At 45.2% G+C, this 15,389-nt stretch overlaps 1 protein-coding gene across 1 annotated transcript; it reads left to right on the forward strand.

The window, feature by feature from the left end:
• Positions 1-1,227: 1,227 nt before the first annotated feature.
• Positions 1,228-1,653, forward strand: LOC139838125 (uncharacterized). Its single transcript, XM_071827481.1, has one exon. The coding sequence runs from the start codon at positions 1,228-1,230 to the stop codon at positions 1,651-1,653; it is 426 nt and encodes a 141-aa protein (XP_071683582.1).
• The last annotated feature ends 13,736 nt before the right edge of the window (positions 1,654-15,389 follow it).

The following is a 15,389-nucleotide window of genomic DNA, read 5'->3' on the forward strand; positions in this document are numbered from 1 at the left end:
GGTACCTGGGCAGTCAAAAACTCCTGGAAGGAATCCAACATAAGCTCATGGTCAAGCTATTAGAATTTGACTTCACGATCCAATACAAGAAGGGATGTGAAAATACAGCTGCTGACGCTCTTTCTCGCAAATACCAAATTGAGGACAACATCAGCAAACCGACAAGGCAACATGAAACTTGTCTGGTTACTTGCACAGCAGTCCCCACTTGGACAGTAGACCTCACCTCGTCATACATAGGCGATGATACTTGCAGCAAACTCTTGCAAGAGTTGGCTATAAACAAGGATAGCCATCAAAACTTCACACTTTAGGCTGGTATCATCAGATACAAAGGGCGCCTCTATGTTGGTCCAACCACAGACTTGCGAAGCAGAATTTTCGACTCCTTCCATTCTTCGACATTTGGTGGCCACTCTGGAACAAGAGTCACTTACCACAAAATTAAGCAGTTGTTTTACTGGCCTAAATTCAAGCAGTATATTGAGAAGAAAATAGCTGAGTGCCCTGTCTGTCAAATCTCTAAGACTGAACGTCTGCCAAACCCAGGTCTGCTCGAACCATTACCAATCCCTAAAGCCAAATGGGATGAGATTAGCATGGACTTCACCGAGGGTCTGCCCAAATCAAAGGGTCATACCGTCATCCTGGTGATTGTGGATCGCTTGACAAAGTATTCACACTTCTTGGCCCTGTCCCACCCTTATACAGTTCAGAAGGTGGCTGCTCTGTTTATGGACAACATATTAAAACTGCATGGACCTCCTTCTGTGATCACAAGTGATAGAGACACAATATTCACAAGTAAACTGTGGCGTGAAATCTTCAATGCTTTGCAAATATCTCTGACCTTCTCCACGGCACACCACCCAGAAACAGATGGGCAAACGGAAAGGGTGAACCAATGTCTGGAACAATACTTGAGGTGCATGACATTTGCAGAACCGACTAAATGGAGTGACTGGCTTCCTGCTGCAGAATGGTGGTACAATAGCAGTTACCATACAACTATCAAAATGTCTCCTTTCGAAGCATTATATGAATATCCTCCTCCCTTCCTTGCTCAGTTGCCTACTCCTGACCAATTATCTCCTGAAGCTCAGACAACACTTACTGAGAAGGAAAGTATGCTCAAGATACTGCAGCAGAATTTGGCCAAGGCCCAGAGCACTATGAAAAAAATATGCAGACATGAAGCGCACACCAAGAACCTTTGCAGTAGGTGACATGGTTTACCTTAAGATGCAGCCATTCCGTGAAACAGCATTGGGAGTTGGAAATCCTCTAAAACCGGCATCAAAATGGTATGGTCCCTTCAAAATCATCCAGACAGTGGGCACAAGGGCATACAAACTGCAGTTGCCTCCGAAAACGCTCATTCATGATGTCTTCAATGTCAATCAACTAAAAAAGCACCTGGGTCCAAAGGCAGTACCAAACTCCCGCCTACCAATGGTAACTCCTGATGGTAAGTTGAAAACATTCCCTATTGCTGTATTGCAACGTCGTCAGGTACGAAGGAAGAGCAGCGAAGGCGACTATGATGTAGCAGTTCCGCAGTGGCTGGTGCACTGGGACTCGCTCACACCAGAAGAAGCAACATGGGAAGACGTCGAGTTTGTTCAAGGATCATTCCCAGATTTCAAGCCCTGAGGTCTTGTCTTCGGGAGGGAGTACTGTCAGGATCCTCTTCTTCATCTCCTATCAACAGCACATGCTGTTGCCTTTCCGGACCATTTACATTTCAGTGGTTATGTTGTAAGGTTCAGTTTCAGCTAAAAAACCTGTGTTAAGCACCTTAAGTGCAGTTAGCTTTGTATTCAGCAACTCTGACGTGGCTCTCAGGGAACTCCATATAACCTGAGAGAGAGGGAGGATGGGCGGCACGTCAATAAAAAACCCCAATTTCAGTCTTATGTACTTTCTTTCATGTTCTTAGTTGTAGCTCCCGGCCACGAGCGCCGCCATCTCTCCCATCTCCTTCCTTGCAATCAGTGGCTAAATCAAGCCCTGAAACACGGTGAGGCGCGCGGACATCCGGCACGGCGAGGCACGCCACGGAGGGCTGGCACGGCGAGGCGCGCGGTGGCGGATGTGCACGGCGGCGGACTGGTGCGGCTGACGGGACGGTTGGGAGATTTTTGTACATATTTTTGGATTTTTTAATTGGACTTATTTATGGGTCCCACTTCATCTCAGATATTGCTTTGATTTCTGCCACATCATCACTTAAAGCGGTCCCCACTGGGTGGTCAGAAACCGTGGTAATTTGGGATCAATTCCTCTTTAGTCCATTCTGTAAAAAAATCTAGCAAAATGTGGCGGTTTTTTGCTCCGTAAACGTAAAGTGATGGTGTTCGGTAAATTCCATCTATAATGTGGTAGTTTTATGCTATTAACTTTCTCAGAAGACATTGCATCATGAAGGACTTGGGTTTGCGAGGATGGGAAGAACCTAGCATGTACCTTCATCATTTGGGTCACCAATAATTTACTTTCCCCTATATTGTCATGTATCATGCACTTCAGCATTCTTAATGCCTACAGACAATGTAGCCACAAACTAGGGCATGGAGACGTTGGTGTCAAAAGAACGATGTTTTTTTACTGATCTTCACTAAAACTAACAATATAATCTTAATTAAAAAAATGGATAACCAATGATATTATTTTCTGTACCCTGTTGCAAACCGTGAGAAGTTTGGTTATAATATCACGATGCTTCGTCCATGTTCTGATATTATCCAAGGCACATGGGTAAAAGTCCTAACGTAGCCACGTTATGATTTGGTGCCATCTAGCAGTTTTGTGCGTTCCTCTTTTAGTGCCTCCTCTTTGTGTTCCTGGGCAGTATAAGATTTCCGTATACACCTTATCGTCATTGTATACTGATGAGGTGAATGTAGTTGCCCAGCATTTGATCTGCTTGCAAATTAATGAAGTTATTAGCACGCTTGAGCAACACAATTAAAGAGACATCAAATAATTCTTCAATCTACATATTAGCTTGCTTTTGTATTAAAGTTTTGTGAAGTTGGCTCTTTACATATTGTGATTATGTGTGCTCCCTCAGTAGACCACTATTACCTCGTTTAACTTTCCTTCCATCAAAGTTCTTAAGAATTTTATCTAAAATCACTTTCCACATAATGCCCACAATCGAGAGGTTATCTCTTTGTCAACAAAATAAGTTAAATCCATTTAGAAATGGCCGCAACCAAGAAAATTAACAGGTGACGCCTATTAAAAAAAGCACCTCTTTCCACCGCTACCATAGGTCCTTCTTTAATTCTCCTATAATTATACAAACTCCGGTGCAATACTATCAACATGTGTGGAAAGTGGAAACACAAGGGATACAATATCTGCAAAAATGTTTTAAATAGCCGGCCAGTGTGCTATTTTTTCCACATTGCCAATGGATTAATTATAATTAATTAAATAACAGAACCTTCACATCGGATGGAAACGAACCATATTTTTGCACACCATATGTATCATTTTTTAAATGATGGACGGGCGCGGCAACACACGCTTTTATCGTTTAGTTATACGTTAAGTGAACAACTCTCCAAACTAGACAAGCAAATGAGCATTTTAACAGGTGATCAATTGTTTACTAAGAATCACAAAGCACACACTTAGTACACCCATTTCTTTGTTTATTTGCAAGGTTATCTTTAGTAAGAAGCACTTGGTGGAAAAGAAGCCACATTAAAATTCATATTTTTAGCGGTATCTTAATTCTCCACAACTAATTTTTTAATAAAGATCGTATGCTCATTCATATAATCAGCATACATGGACTTAACGGAAGAAATAGCATTTGTAGTCAAGCGCCACTTAAAACTATCTAATTCATCCTTAGGAGTAACTTCCATTAGTCTTTGAACCAGGCACTGGTAAAAAACGGCCTTTGGTCGCGGTTGGCAACTGCCATTAGTCGCGGTTGCGCAACCGCGACCAATTAAGCGCGACTAAAGGCCCCCTCCCCTTTAGTCGTGGTTGCTTACGAACCAATCCAGTGTGCAGCCCAGCTTTTTCAGACCATTATTGCATCCTGGGTACAGCGACTTTTTGTGATCCTCTAACATGCGATCCAAATTCTCCCTCTCCTTTTCAGTTTCGCAGCTTCTCCGTGCATCAGCAATGGTCCGACCAAGATCATCAGCGGGCTCATCACGTGCCTCTTCTTCACCTTCCCCTTCACCTTCCCCTTCACCTTCAGCATCCTCCATGAAATTATCACCGAAATGATCAAGATAGTTTTCATCGATGAAATCATCCCCTTCTTCATCTTCTTCCATTATAACCCCTCTTTCTCCATGCTTGGTCCAACAATTATAGCTTGGCATGAAACCGTGCCGAAGCAGGTGCAGGTGAACTTCTCTTGAGGAAGAGTAACCCTTCTGATTCTTACAGTCAACACATATAACAAAACCCTTCTGCTTGTTCGCATTAGCCACTACGAGGAAATCTTTCAAACCCGTAGTGAACTCGCCGGAGAGTCGGTTACCGTACATCCATTGCCGATTCATCTGCATTATTATAATATAAAATATATAATTAACCATCATGCATATGTTAAACTAACTAGCTACAAACAATAGAAATTAAACAATGAACTACACACATGCATATTTTATCAATGACACATATATATGAAAGGTTCAAGTTGCTAACCGCGATCGAGGAGGAAAAAATAAATGAGGAAGCTCAAGTGTGGCTCCGACACTTCATATCATGTTTGTTTCATGCTCTTGGGGCATTTCATCAAACACTTTGTGTGCATAAGAGGAGCCAAAAGCAAACCTACACCCCCTTGTGAAGTTTGTGAAGAGAAGTGGCACCAAATGGCTAAGTGCTGTGGGCTGAACGGTATATATAGGGGTGGGGCTTTAGTCGCGGTTGGCCTGGCCAACCGCGACTAAAGGCCTTCGGGCACCTTTAGTCGCGGGTGGCCATGCCAACCGCGACTAAAGCTCCTCCCGTCCACCAGCTGGCCACCGAGCGCCCTGGGTCCAGACCTTTGGTCGCGGTTCGCCTCCCGAACCGCGACTAAAGACTCCATTAGTCGCGGTTCCTATACTTTCCGACTAAAGGGGCTTGCCGGTAGCCTCTTTTTCTACCAGTGAGGCTTATCTAGATCTTCCATTTATCATCAAACAAAACACATATGAATCCTATATTTAACGGTTTATTTTCTAAGACGTCTCTAACTAAAACTTCTTTATGTCTAAAGATATTATAATGTGTCAGATATTGAGATGCAAACGGAAAACCCAGCCAAGTGTATATCTAAAATCGAGTTCTCTTGCCATCTCCTACAACAAAAAGATCATCGCTGAAAGAAGTTATGTTTTAACCCCATAGTTCTCTTCAAGAAAGGTACTCTGTTAGTTTTTGACTTGCATTTGAGAGAGGGGTTTCACGCGTAGGTACGTATTGTGTAGCAGCTCATACCACACGCCTTCCTCGGAGGGAAGTTTAATTCTAATGTTTACCGAATTTACATACAACTTAAAATTAAATTAAATTAAATTCACAATGAACACACACCCTTCCACAACGTATGAAATTTGGGACCTTATGATGTTCTTAGTAGAGGATATTCGGCTGGCTATGGCCCTGGAAGGCTATGACAAAGGAATGGTGGCGGCAAAGGTGAGGTGGCTAATCGATTCCGATGGAGGACACGGGAACTCCGGCAAAGGAGACAAGCGGCCACGAAGAGGGCAAATGAGGTGCTAGATAACTATGGGGATTCGAAAGTAGCGTTGAAAAACGGTGACCTAGCATACCATGCATGTTGTAGTACGCAAGTCGTTGGCATAACACCAATGAAATATCGTGCCACTAGTATTACTTCCCTCAGAGTGATACAACAGAAACATTGCAGGTCCAAGGCATGTCTATAGAATTACAACACACACTTTAACGAAATATCAGCACATCCTCCTAATTTATAATGAGGTAAACTTCAAATAAAGCTCCAAAAGAACAAGTGTAGACTAACTTATTACTAACTCTAGCTATAGAGATATTTGTCTTGCTAAATAAATCTGACTGAAACTCTAGCTACTTAGGTGCAAGAATTAGGGATCTAGTTCCCTTCGTGTCAACACCCGGATTTTTAAGTCCAGATGCCTATTATGCCATACATCGCAATCCCAGGAATATTGTTGTTGCGAGACATAATAGTTGAATATCATAGAGTCATCATTTATTACAACATATAATCGTCTTACAAAGGTAGATCACATGATCCAATATTACAATACTAGTTGATCTATTGATCAACGAACATCACAAATAGCGGAAGCGAAGTAGTAGTGGCTATCTAATTCACAGGCCAATGCTTGACGTCAGGAGCAGTCCTAGTTGTCGTAGACGTCCTGCTGTCCATCTTCCTCGTACTGCTGTTCTCCTTCAAAGTCTGGCCATTTGAATAGCCAGGGATAAAGCCATGAGTACTTTTAAAGTACTCGCAAACTAATACTAGGGTAAGTACTTATCAATTTTAGTAAGAGGGTGCTAAGCTCTAAGTTTATTTGCATAAAGCCAATTTTAGTTCACAAACATTTAGTAAAAAGCCTCTTCATTTGCTAACTAACTCAAGTGGGAACATTAGTGTCATTCCCACAACTCTGTTGTGATTCAAGTCAAATTAACCATTCACCTTTCAAGTTGAAAATCACCAGTCATATGTCACATTTTTGAAAATGATCTGATGACGGAATAGTATGGCCTTTCCAACCGTCCATAACCGTGGACACGGCTATTCGAATAGTTCTACACTCTGCAGAGGTCGTACTTATGCCACAACATTTGCAATAATCCGGCAGGGTTAACTGGCCCTAATTTACCACACTCCGTGTGCGGACTACCAACCATAACCTTTCACTTACATACTCTAGTATAGGCACCTCTCCCCATGAGCTTGGCCTCCCAGTGAAGACAAACGGTCAGCCTGGGAACTGCACAGGGCTTGGGCCGGACATTCACCTCATTTTACGTCATATCACATCACTTCTTTTGTTGTAGAGGCAGCTTTCGGCATAACCCCGATGACGCTTGTTCAGAGGGAACCCATACTAAAGCACATAAATTTCTAGTTAAGCCCTTACCCATGTTGGGTATTGTGGGGGTACTTTCAAATTGGAATGGTATCGCATCCGAACCCAACCATCAGTTTTTATGAAATTCACCAAGTCATTCACCAGTCATATTCACCGTCAAAATCTTTCAATAGAATGACTCATCATTCCAAGGTTTTCAAAGTCATTTCATTTCACAAGTTCCCATCTAAAGTAGTCAATTTTATTTGTTTAACACTAGCAACTAATCGTGAGGGGTGCTATCTAGCTTTCATTGCTCTAGGCTAAATTTGATGATCTTGTTCTACTCTAGACCAAGTGAATCATGAATCAAAAAGTAAACTTTGATAAACCAAAATCAATAAAGCTTGTAAAGTAAAACTTGGGATGGGATCATTAAGCATAAAGTAAAATGTGGTGGTGCCTTGCTCTTGTAGAGCTTTGCACTTAGCAAGAATATTAGCTTGCCTTGGTTGGTGTTGTGATCAAAGTTCTCTTCTTCCTCTTGATAGAAAACCTCCTCCTCTTGATAGTCTCCGGTACTAGCGTCTATAAACGAATACGAGGATACAATCACCAAACAAAACTTAAAAGCTAGACTAAGCACACACATGAATCACACAAGCTAGACTAGCATTACAACATTACTATTAGGTTTAGTTGGCTTTGTTTTCTTCTTTAAGAAAAATAATTTCCTCTCATTATAAATACTAACTAAGGTGTTTCTTTTAATCCCTTAGAGAAATAATTTCCTCTCATTGAATCTTGTTAAGATTTAATTTCCTCCAATAATAATGTATGGCCTAGGTTGACCAAGGTCAACCTCTTCATACTCATTATTTGGGAAAATGATTTAAATGAGGTGATGCACCTCATGCAATTTAATACCAACATAGTAATGATTTAATATCATCCAACAAATCATATGAGAACCTATAGACCAGGGTCTCTATCTCATTTTGAAATGTTCATGACAAGATTTAAATGAGAGAGAAACTCCCATGTGATTTTTGAATAGTTTTGGACAATATCATTGACTAGAAATAGCCATATAGTCCCTTAATTAAACTAGGCCATGATCATTCAAAGTAAGCATGGCATATTTTTTCATAAACAATTAGTGCAAGTGAAATGTAATTTATAGGAGTTGGAATCAACTCAAAAGCATTTTTGGTTGATTTTTAATAATTATTCTAAGTCACAAACGTCCATGTCTTGTTTATTTTGCTACTTTAATTCTATAACAGATCTAGGATTCAAACCAGTGGCATTGTGTAGATAAAACTCTAAGCTTTCCAACAATATAAAATTTGTAAAATTTGGCCAAGCAGAATTGTCCCTATTGATTTTTGAAGTTGACATCAGATTGCAAAATTTATCTAATCTGGGATTTTCAAATTTAAACTACGTGGGCTTGGCGGGCGCAGAGAGAGAGAGAGACTTGGGCCGGCCCAGCTTCGCAGCGGGCCAGCTGACAAGGTGGGAACCACCGGTCAGTGGGTTTAAACGAGCGAAGCGGTACGCTGGATGAGAGCCGTGCGATTAGAAGGAGATCGCACGGTCGAGGGAGGTCGTCGTCTCCGACGGGAGATGAACTCACTGGCGGCGGAGCTAGGGGGTCGGCGAGCTCGTCGGAGCTCCGGCGGTCATCGGAGGTGTGCGCAGCGACCTTGTCGTCGATGAGGAAGTGCCTGGTAGCAGTTGCGTTTCCTGGGGCGGCCTCCTTCTCCGGCGATCTTCGGCGACGGTGCGCGGCAGCGAGCTTGCAATTGAGGCTCTCTGGTGGCTAATCAAGCAAGGCGAGGTGGCTAGGCGAGTCCGTGTGAGGAGAGGAAGCTGATGGTGTGATCGATTTGAGGAGCGGGGCGCTCCTTTTATAGCAGCGAGGGGTGCTGTGGCTTGGTGGAGAGAGGCGATCATGGCGACGGCGTCTCCAGGGTGCGAAGGGGCAAGGAGATGAGGGCGTGGCGTTGCAGGCATCATGGCGAGTACGACGCGCGTGAAGGGGCAGCTAAGGGAGGACGGGAGCGTGCTGGCATCGTCGCCGTCCTGGCAGTACGGGTGCGGCAGAGTTTGGATCATGGCATCGTCTACACGGCGCGGGCGTCCAATGGCGGTTGTTGATACGCCTCCAACGTACCTATAATTTCTGATGTTCCATGCTTGTTTTATGACAATACTTACATGTTTTGCTTGAACTTTATAATGTTTTTATGCATTTTCCGGAACTAACCTATTAACGAGATGCCGAAGGGCCAGTTGCTATTTTCTGTTGTTTTTGGTTCCAGAAAGGCTGTTCGGGCAATATTCTCGGAATTCGACGAAATCAACGCCCAGAACCTTATTTTTCCCGGAACCTTCCAGAAAGTCAGAGGGGGACCAGAGGGGTGCCCTGGGGGCCCCACACGTGGTGGCGGCGCGGCCCAGGAGGGGGGCGCGCCACCCTAGTGTGAGGAGGCCCCGTGGCCCCTCTGACTCCGACTCTTCGCCTATTTAAGCCCTGGTGACCTAAATCTTCGATACCGATTAACGAAACTCCAGAAAGACTCCAGGGGCGCCGCCACCATCGCGAAACTCCGTTTCGGGGGACAGAAGTCTCTGTTCCAGCACCCTGCCGGGACGGGGAAGTGCCCCCGGAAGCCATCTCCATCGACGCCACCACCTCCATCATGCTCCGTGAGTAGTTCCCCCATGGACTACGGGTTCTAGCTGTAGCTAGTTGGTATTCTCTCTCCCATGTACTTCAATACAATGATCTCATGAGCTGCCTTACATGATTGAGATTCATCTGATGTAATCGGTGTTGTGTTTGTTGGGATCCGATGGATTGTTACATTATGATTAGTCTATCTATATAAGTTTGTGAAGTTATTGTTGCTGCAATCTTGTTGTGTTTAAAGCTTGTCACTAGGGCCCGAGTGGCATGATCTTAGATTTAAGCTCTATACTTACTGCTTAGATTGTATCTACAAGTTGTTTGCACATGTCTATGTCCGGAACCAAAGGCCCCAAAGTGACAGAAATTGGGACAATTGGAGGGGAAGGCTTAGATATGAGGATCACATGTTTTCACGGAGTGTTAATGCTTTGCTCCGGTGCTCTATTAAAAGGAGTACCTGTTGCGGTCAGAAACCCACCGGCGAGCAGCGACGGGCAACACAGTAGAGCCGGGAGGCTCCCAGGATTGCGGCTGACCCTGGTCCCTCGGGCGACGGCCCGCAATGCCTTCTGGCACACGCGTCCTGGTGCTTACGAGGGCGTGCCACCTGACCTATACCTGGTCGGGAAGGTGATGGATTGCTTCGACTAGTTTCCTGCATGGCAAACACGTAAACATTAAATACGAGCCCCAATCGGCTCTTAAATTGTTCTGTGGATCGGCTCAAAGAGCCGATTGCCCCATGGTTCATGTTAGATTTATAAGGACATGGGGATCATGCTTTATCAATATCAAGCTAAACTAATCTACGATAGTCTAGGGTTTTCACCGTATAATCGGAACATCCTATGCGTAGTTGAGCCTAACAGATACGCAAGATAATGGAAAACCAGCCCTAAAGAGGCCTAAAAACCAACGTGAAGTTGATCCCCGGAACAATCCCTCTAGAGCTTAATAAACCACACCTTACGCACTACCGGATCGTTCAACCCGTTTATAAGGCCTAACCATACAGATATCAAACCAATCCTTGAGGAACAAGGAGCAACTATAACGGATTAGATCTACTAAATAAAGAACAAGCAAGATGCTGCCCCTACACCTAAAATAGGTGTAAGGGCAGCTAGATGTCGAGGGGTAGCGTAGCTAAACAAGTGCATCGTGAAAGCATTGTGATCGACCCCAAAACACCTAAGATAAGGGTGTTGCTCGCCATCAAAAAGGCTTCAGCACGAGCAACACCAATAACGAATAAACTGATACTGCCTAGATCGCAAGATGCGATCTAGGCAGCATGTTGCTTACCCGGGAGAAACCCTCGAAACAAGGGGTGGCGATGCGCCTAGATTGATTTTGTTGTGAACGTGTTCGTCCTCCTTCTCAATAACCCTAGATACATATTTATAGTCCGTAGACTTTCTAACTTGGGAATAAACTAACCCGTGTACAGGCTAGACTCTATCTCTTCATTCTAAACTAAGATGCAATCTACTAATAATATACAGATACACGGGCAATCTAGCCCAAACTTATCGTGCAAGGCCGCTTCAGAGACGCTCCACGTGTACATCCTTCAAGCCCATCTCAATTACGGCCCATCTCTTGATTTGGCTAAAATCTGGTGATAACACATGCCCCCCTGGTTTTGGTAATGATAATTTCAAAACCACTCTGTTTTTCCTTCGTAGGGTCATGTCGTGGCAGAGCAGAACCACCGCAGTATCCTTCATCATGATGCCTTGCCTTCTCAACTTCTCTGCACGATTTGACAGTTCTTTGGCACCACTTCCTCGGAAACTGCTGTAACATTAACTCTCCATTATATCCCGTTTTATTTAACCGCGCCGAGCAGTTTGCCTCTTCACCCTCTTGCTCCGTACTAGCCATCGGCAAAAAACCCCCTTCCTCTGTAGCCATGTCTTCCTCCTCCTCCTCCGCCTCATCAGGTCTTTCTGACGTATCTTCTCCCTTCCGTGAGCCCACGCCGGAGTGGGACCCGCTGGCGGTGTACAACTTCCGTGCCCCGGAGGAGTGGGACATCGAGTCTCATAATTCCTCCGTTTGGTCCGAGGACGACAAGTCCTTGACCGACGGAGAAAATGACTTACAGTTCCTCGTCGACGGGGAACTGGAGGCGGCGAGCGAGGACGACCTCCTCTCATGGGAGGGGGACTTCTCCTCTGACGAGAAGGAAGAAGAGGCGGAGGAGACGGATGAAGACTCCTCCTCCGCGTAATACCCACCGGCCAAGCGCTTCCATGGCTGGGCCTGGTCGGATGATGACGACGACGATGACGACGAGGAGGATGATGCCCCTACTGGCGGCTTCATCAGCAGTGACGAGGAGCCCGCCGGCAGCAGCGCCGACGGCAGCCACGACGGCGACGACGAGGGCAGCGATGGCCCTTAGATTAGGAAGTAGTGTATTAGGCATCGGATGATCCTTTTGAGAGCCATCGGCTCTTTCTTGTAAAGTTGCTCCTTTGAATCAATGAAAATTGTTCTTCTAATTTGATTCTCCATTTATCCAATTTCAATTCTTCCGATTGCCGTACCAAGAACCGATAGCAACGTATCGGTTTTTTTTCTTCAAACGCCCATAAGGCCAAACTCACACACCAAATCAGACAGACATCCAAGCAAACTCCTCAAATTCAGACTGTAATTTGATGTCTGACCATAATACTTTGCAACTCTAAAGTCGATGGCTGCGCATCAGCTGTTTTATTCTTAAGTCGATGACCGTGCATCGGCTCTTGCTTTGCACATATATTTCCTTTTATCGGCCGATTTCATACATCGGCCCCCATATTCCACTGCTCCAGTTGATGTAAAAAGTTTTTTACTGGCCGATTTAAAAAATCGGCCCCCGTATCTCACTGCCCATCATCCCACATACTTGGGAAATACTTCTTGAGATGCTGGCCATTGACGGCCACTGGGAACTTCACACCATCCAACTGCTCGAGCATGTATGCATTGCCCTTTAGGACTTGGTCAACCTTATACGGCCCATGCCAATTTGGAGACCATTTACCATATGCCTTGTCCTTAGTCCCCAACGGCAATACAGCTTCCCACACCAGATCACCAACATGGAACTCCTTTGGCTTCACCTTCTTATTGTATGCACGAGCCACCTTGGCCTTGTTCTCCTTAATTTTCTCAAGTGACCAAAGTCTAAGTTCCGTCAGATCCTCAATGCTATCACTCATCAGGGCTGCATACTCTTCAGTTGTCAAGTCATTCTGAAACGTGACACGTCTCGACCCAGCCGTGATCTCCCAGGGTAACACGGCTTCTTGTCCATAGACCAGATGGTACGACGAGGTTTTTACCGCTCCATGACATGACATGCGATAAGCCCATAAAGCCTCCGACAAAACCTCGTGCCAACGCCTAGGGTACTCATTGATCTTTCTCTTAATCAGCTTGATAAGGCTTTTGTTGGACGCTTCAGCCTGCCCATTTGCTTGAGCATAGTATGGAGACGATCGGATCAACTTGATCCCCATGTCGTCGCAGAACTCTCTGAACTCTCGAGAAATGAAAACCGAACCTCCATCGGTCGTGATGGTCTGGGGAATCCCAAATCTGTGGATGACATGCTCTTTCACGAAACTGATAACGTCCTTCGATGCCACAGACTTCATAGGGACGGCCTCCACCCATTTAGTGAAATAATCTGTAATGGCCAAGATCCACTCGTGGCCCTTGCTCGATGCAGGATGGATTTTGCCGAACATGTCCATGCCCCATCCTCGAAATGGCCAAGGCTTGACGCAGGGGTTCATTGCTGATGCGGGTACCATCTGAATGCTCCCAAACTTCTGACATGCCTGACACCCTTTATAGTAATTGAAACAGTCCTCAAGCATGGTGGGCCAATAAAACCCTGATCGCCTGATCAACCACTTCATCTTATGAGCCGATTGATGAGTCCCACAGGCGCCTTCATGTACCTCGTGTAAGAGCCGATTTGCCTCGGCTGTTCCCAAACATTTGAGATGTAACCCTTCCAAGGTCCTATAGAACATGTCATCTCCAATAAGGACATACTTCATGGCCTTGTATCTTATCCGTTTAGGTGCCCCCCGAGCCGGATCCTTCAAGTAATTGAAGATATCGGCTCTCCAATCATCTGGCTCCATGAAATGTATCTGGACATCGGCCCCTTCCACTGTCTCCTTATAGCCTGACGCCATCTGTGCGAGATCGTTCGCCTCCGTATTCTGCGACCTCGGGACCCAATTGAAGTTTATGTACCTGAACTGTGTCATCAGCTCGCGGCAATGCATCCATAACGGGAAGAGCGACTCGCTCTCACACTTGTACTCGTCCGTGAGCTGGGAGATCACCAACTTTGAGTCTCCAAAGAGTTCTACTGCTTCTGCCCCGGCTTCAATTAGCAACTCCATCCCCTTACGTACTGCTTCATACTCAGCAACATTATTGGTGCAAGGGGTAGATAGCCTGATGGAGAAGGTGTAGGTTGCCCCCCGGGGCGACACGAGTAGGATGCCGATGCCGCAACCATCATCGCAAACTGACCCATCGAAGAACATGGCCCATGCACGTATAGACAGTGCTGCTATATTAGTGTTGATTCTCTCAGCGATCAGATCGGCCAGGGCTTGTCCTTTAACTGCTTTCGCAGGTTGATACCGGAGATCCAACTCCGATAATGCAAACATCCATTTACCTAGTCGGCCCTTCAGGACAGGAGCCGACAGCATGTGCTTGATGACGTCTGATTTGCAAATGATGATGATTTCTGTCGTCAGAAGGATGTGATGAAGCTTGGTGCAAGTAAAAAATAGGCAGAGGCACAACTTCTCGATCTCCGGGTACCTCGTTTCTGCATCCAACATCCTTCTGCTGAGGTAGAAAACAACTCTTTCCATGCCATCATAGATTTGCACTACCACTGAGGCGATAGAAGTATCGGCTACTGACAGGTAAATATAGAACGACCTGTCTTGCTGGGGTGGAACCAACACGGGCGGCTTCGTTAGATACTCTTTAATCTCATCAAACGCTCGCTGTTGCTCTGCCCCCAGTGAAACTCCTCATCAGGTTTGATTTTCACCAATCCCATGAACGGCTCAATTCGTCCTCACAGATTAGAGATGAACCTTCTGACGAAATTGATTTTGCCGATGAGACTTTGGAGTTCCTTCTTGGTGGTAGGTGGCTTCATTGTTCGTACTGCCTCTTGACTTTTCAGGCCGATCTCAATTCCACGTTCATGAACTAGGAAGCCCAGGAATTGACCGGCCGTCACACCAAAAGCACACTTCTTTGGATTCATTCTTAGTCCGAACTTTTTAGTGCGGTCCAGTATATGTCGCAAATCCTCCAGGTGCCCTTCCACTGAGACAGACTTGACCACCACGTCATCAATGTAGATTTCCACCAGCTTGCCGATCAGATCATGAAAGATATAATTCATGGCTCGTTGGTACGTTGCACCGGCATTCTTCAGTCCAAATGTCATGACCACATATTCGAACAAGCCCACCGAACCTGGTACTCTGAAGGCCGTCTTGTGTATATCTTCTGGAGCCATGAAAATCTGGTTGTAACCGGCATTGCCATCCATGAAGCTTAAAACCTTATGGCCAGCCGCTGCA

The sequence above is a fragment of the Lolium perenne genome, chromosome 3, assembly GCF_019359855.2.
Source record: "Lolium perenne isolate Kyuss_39 chromosome 3, Kyuss_2.0, whole genome shotgun sequence".
Taxonomy (NCBI): Eukaryota; Viridiplantae; Streptophyta; class Magnoliopsida; order Poales; family Poaceae; genus Lolium; species Lolium perenne.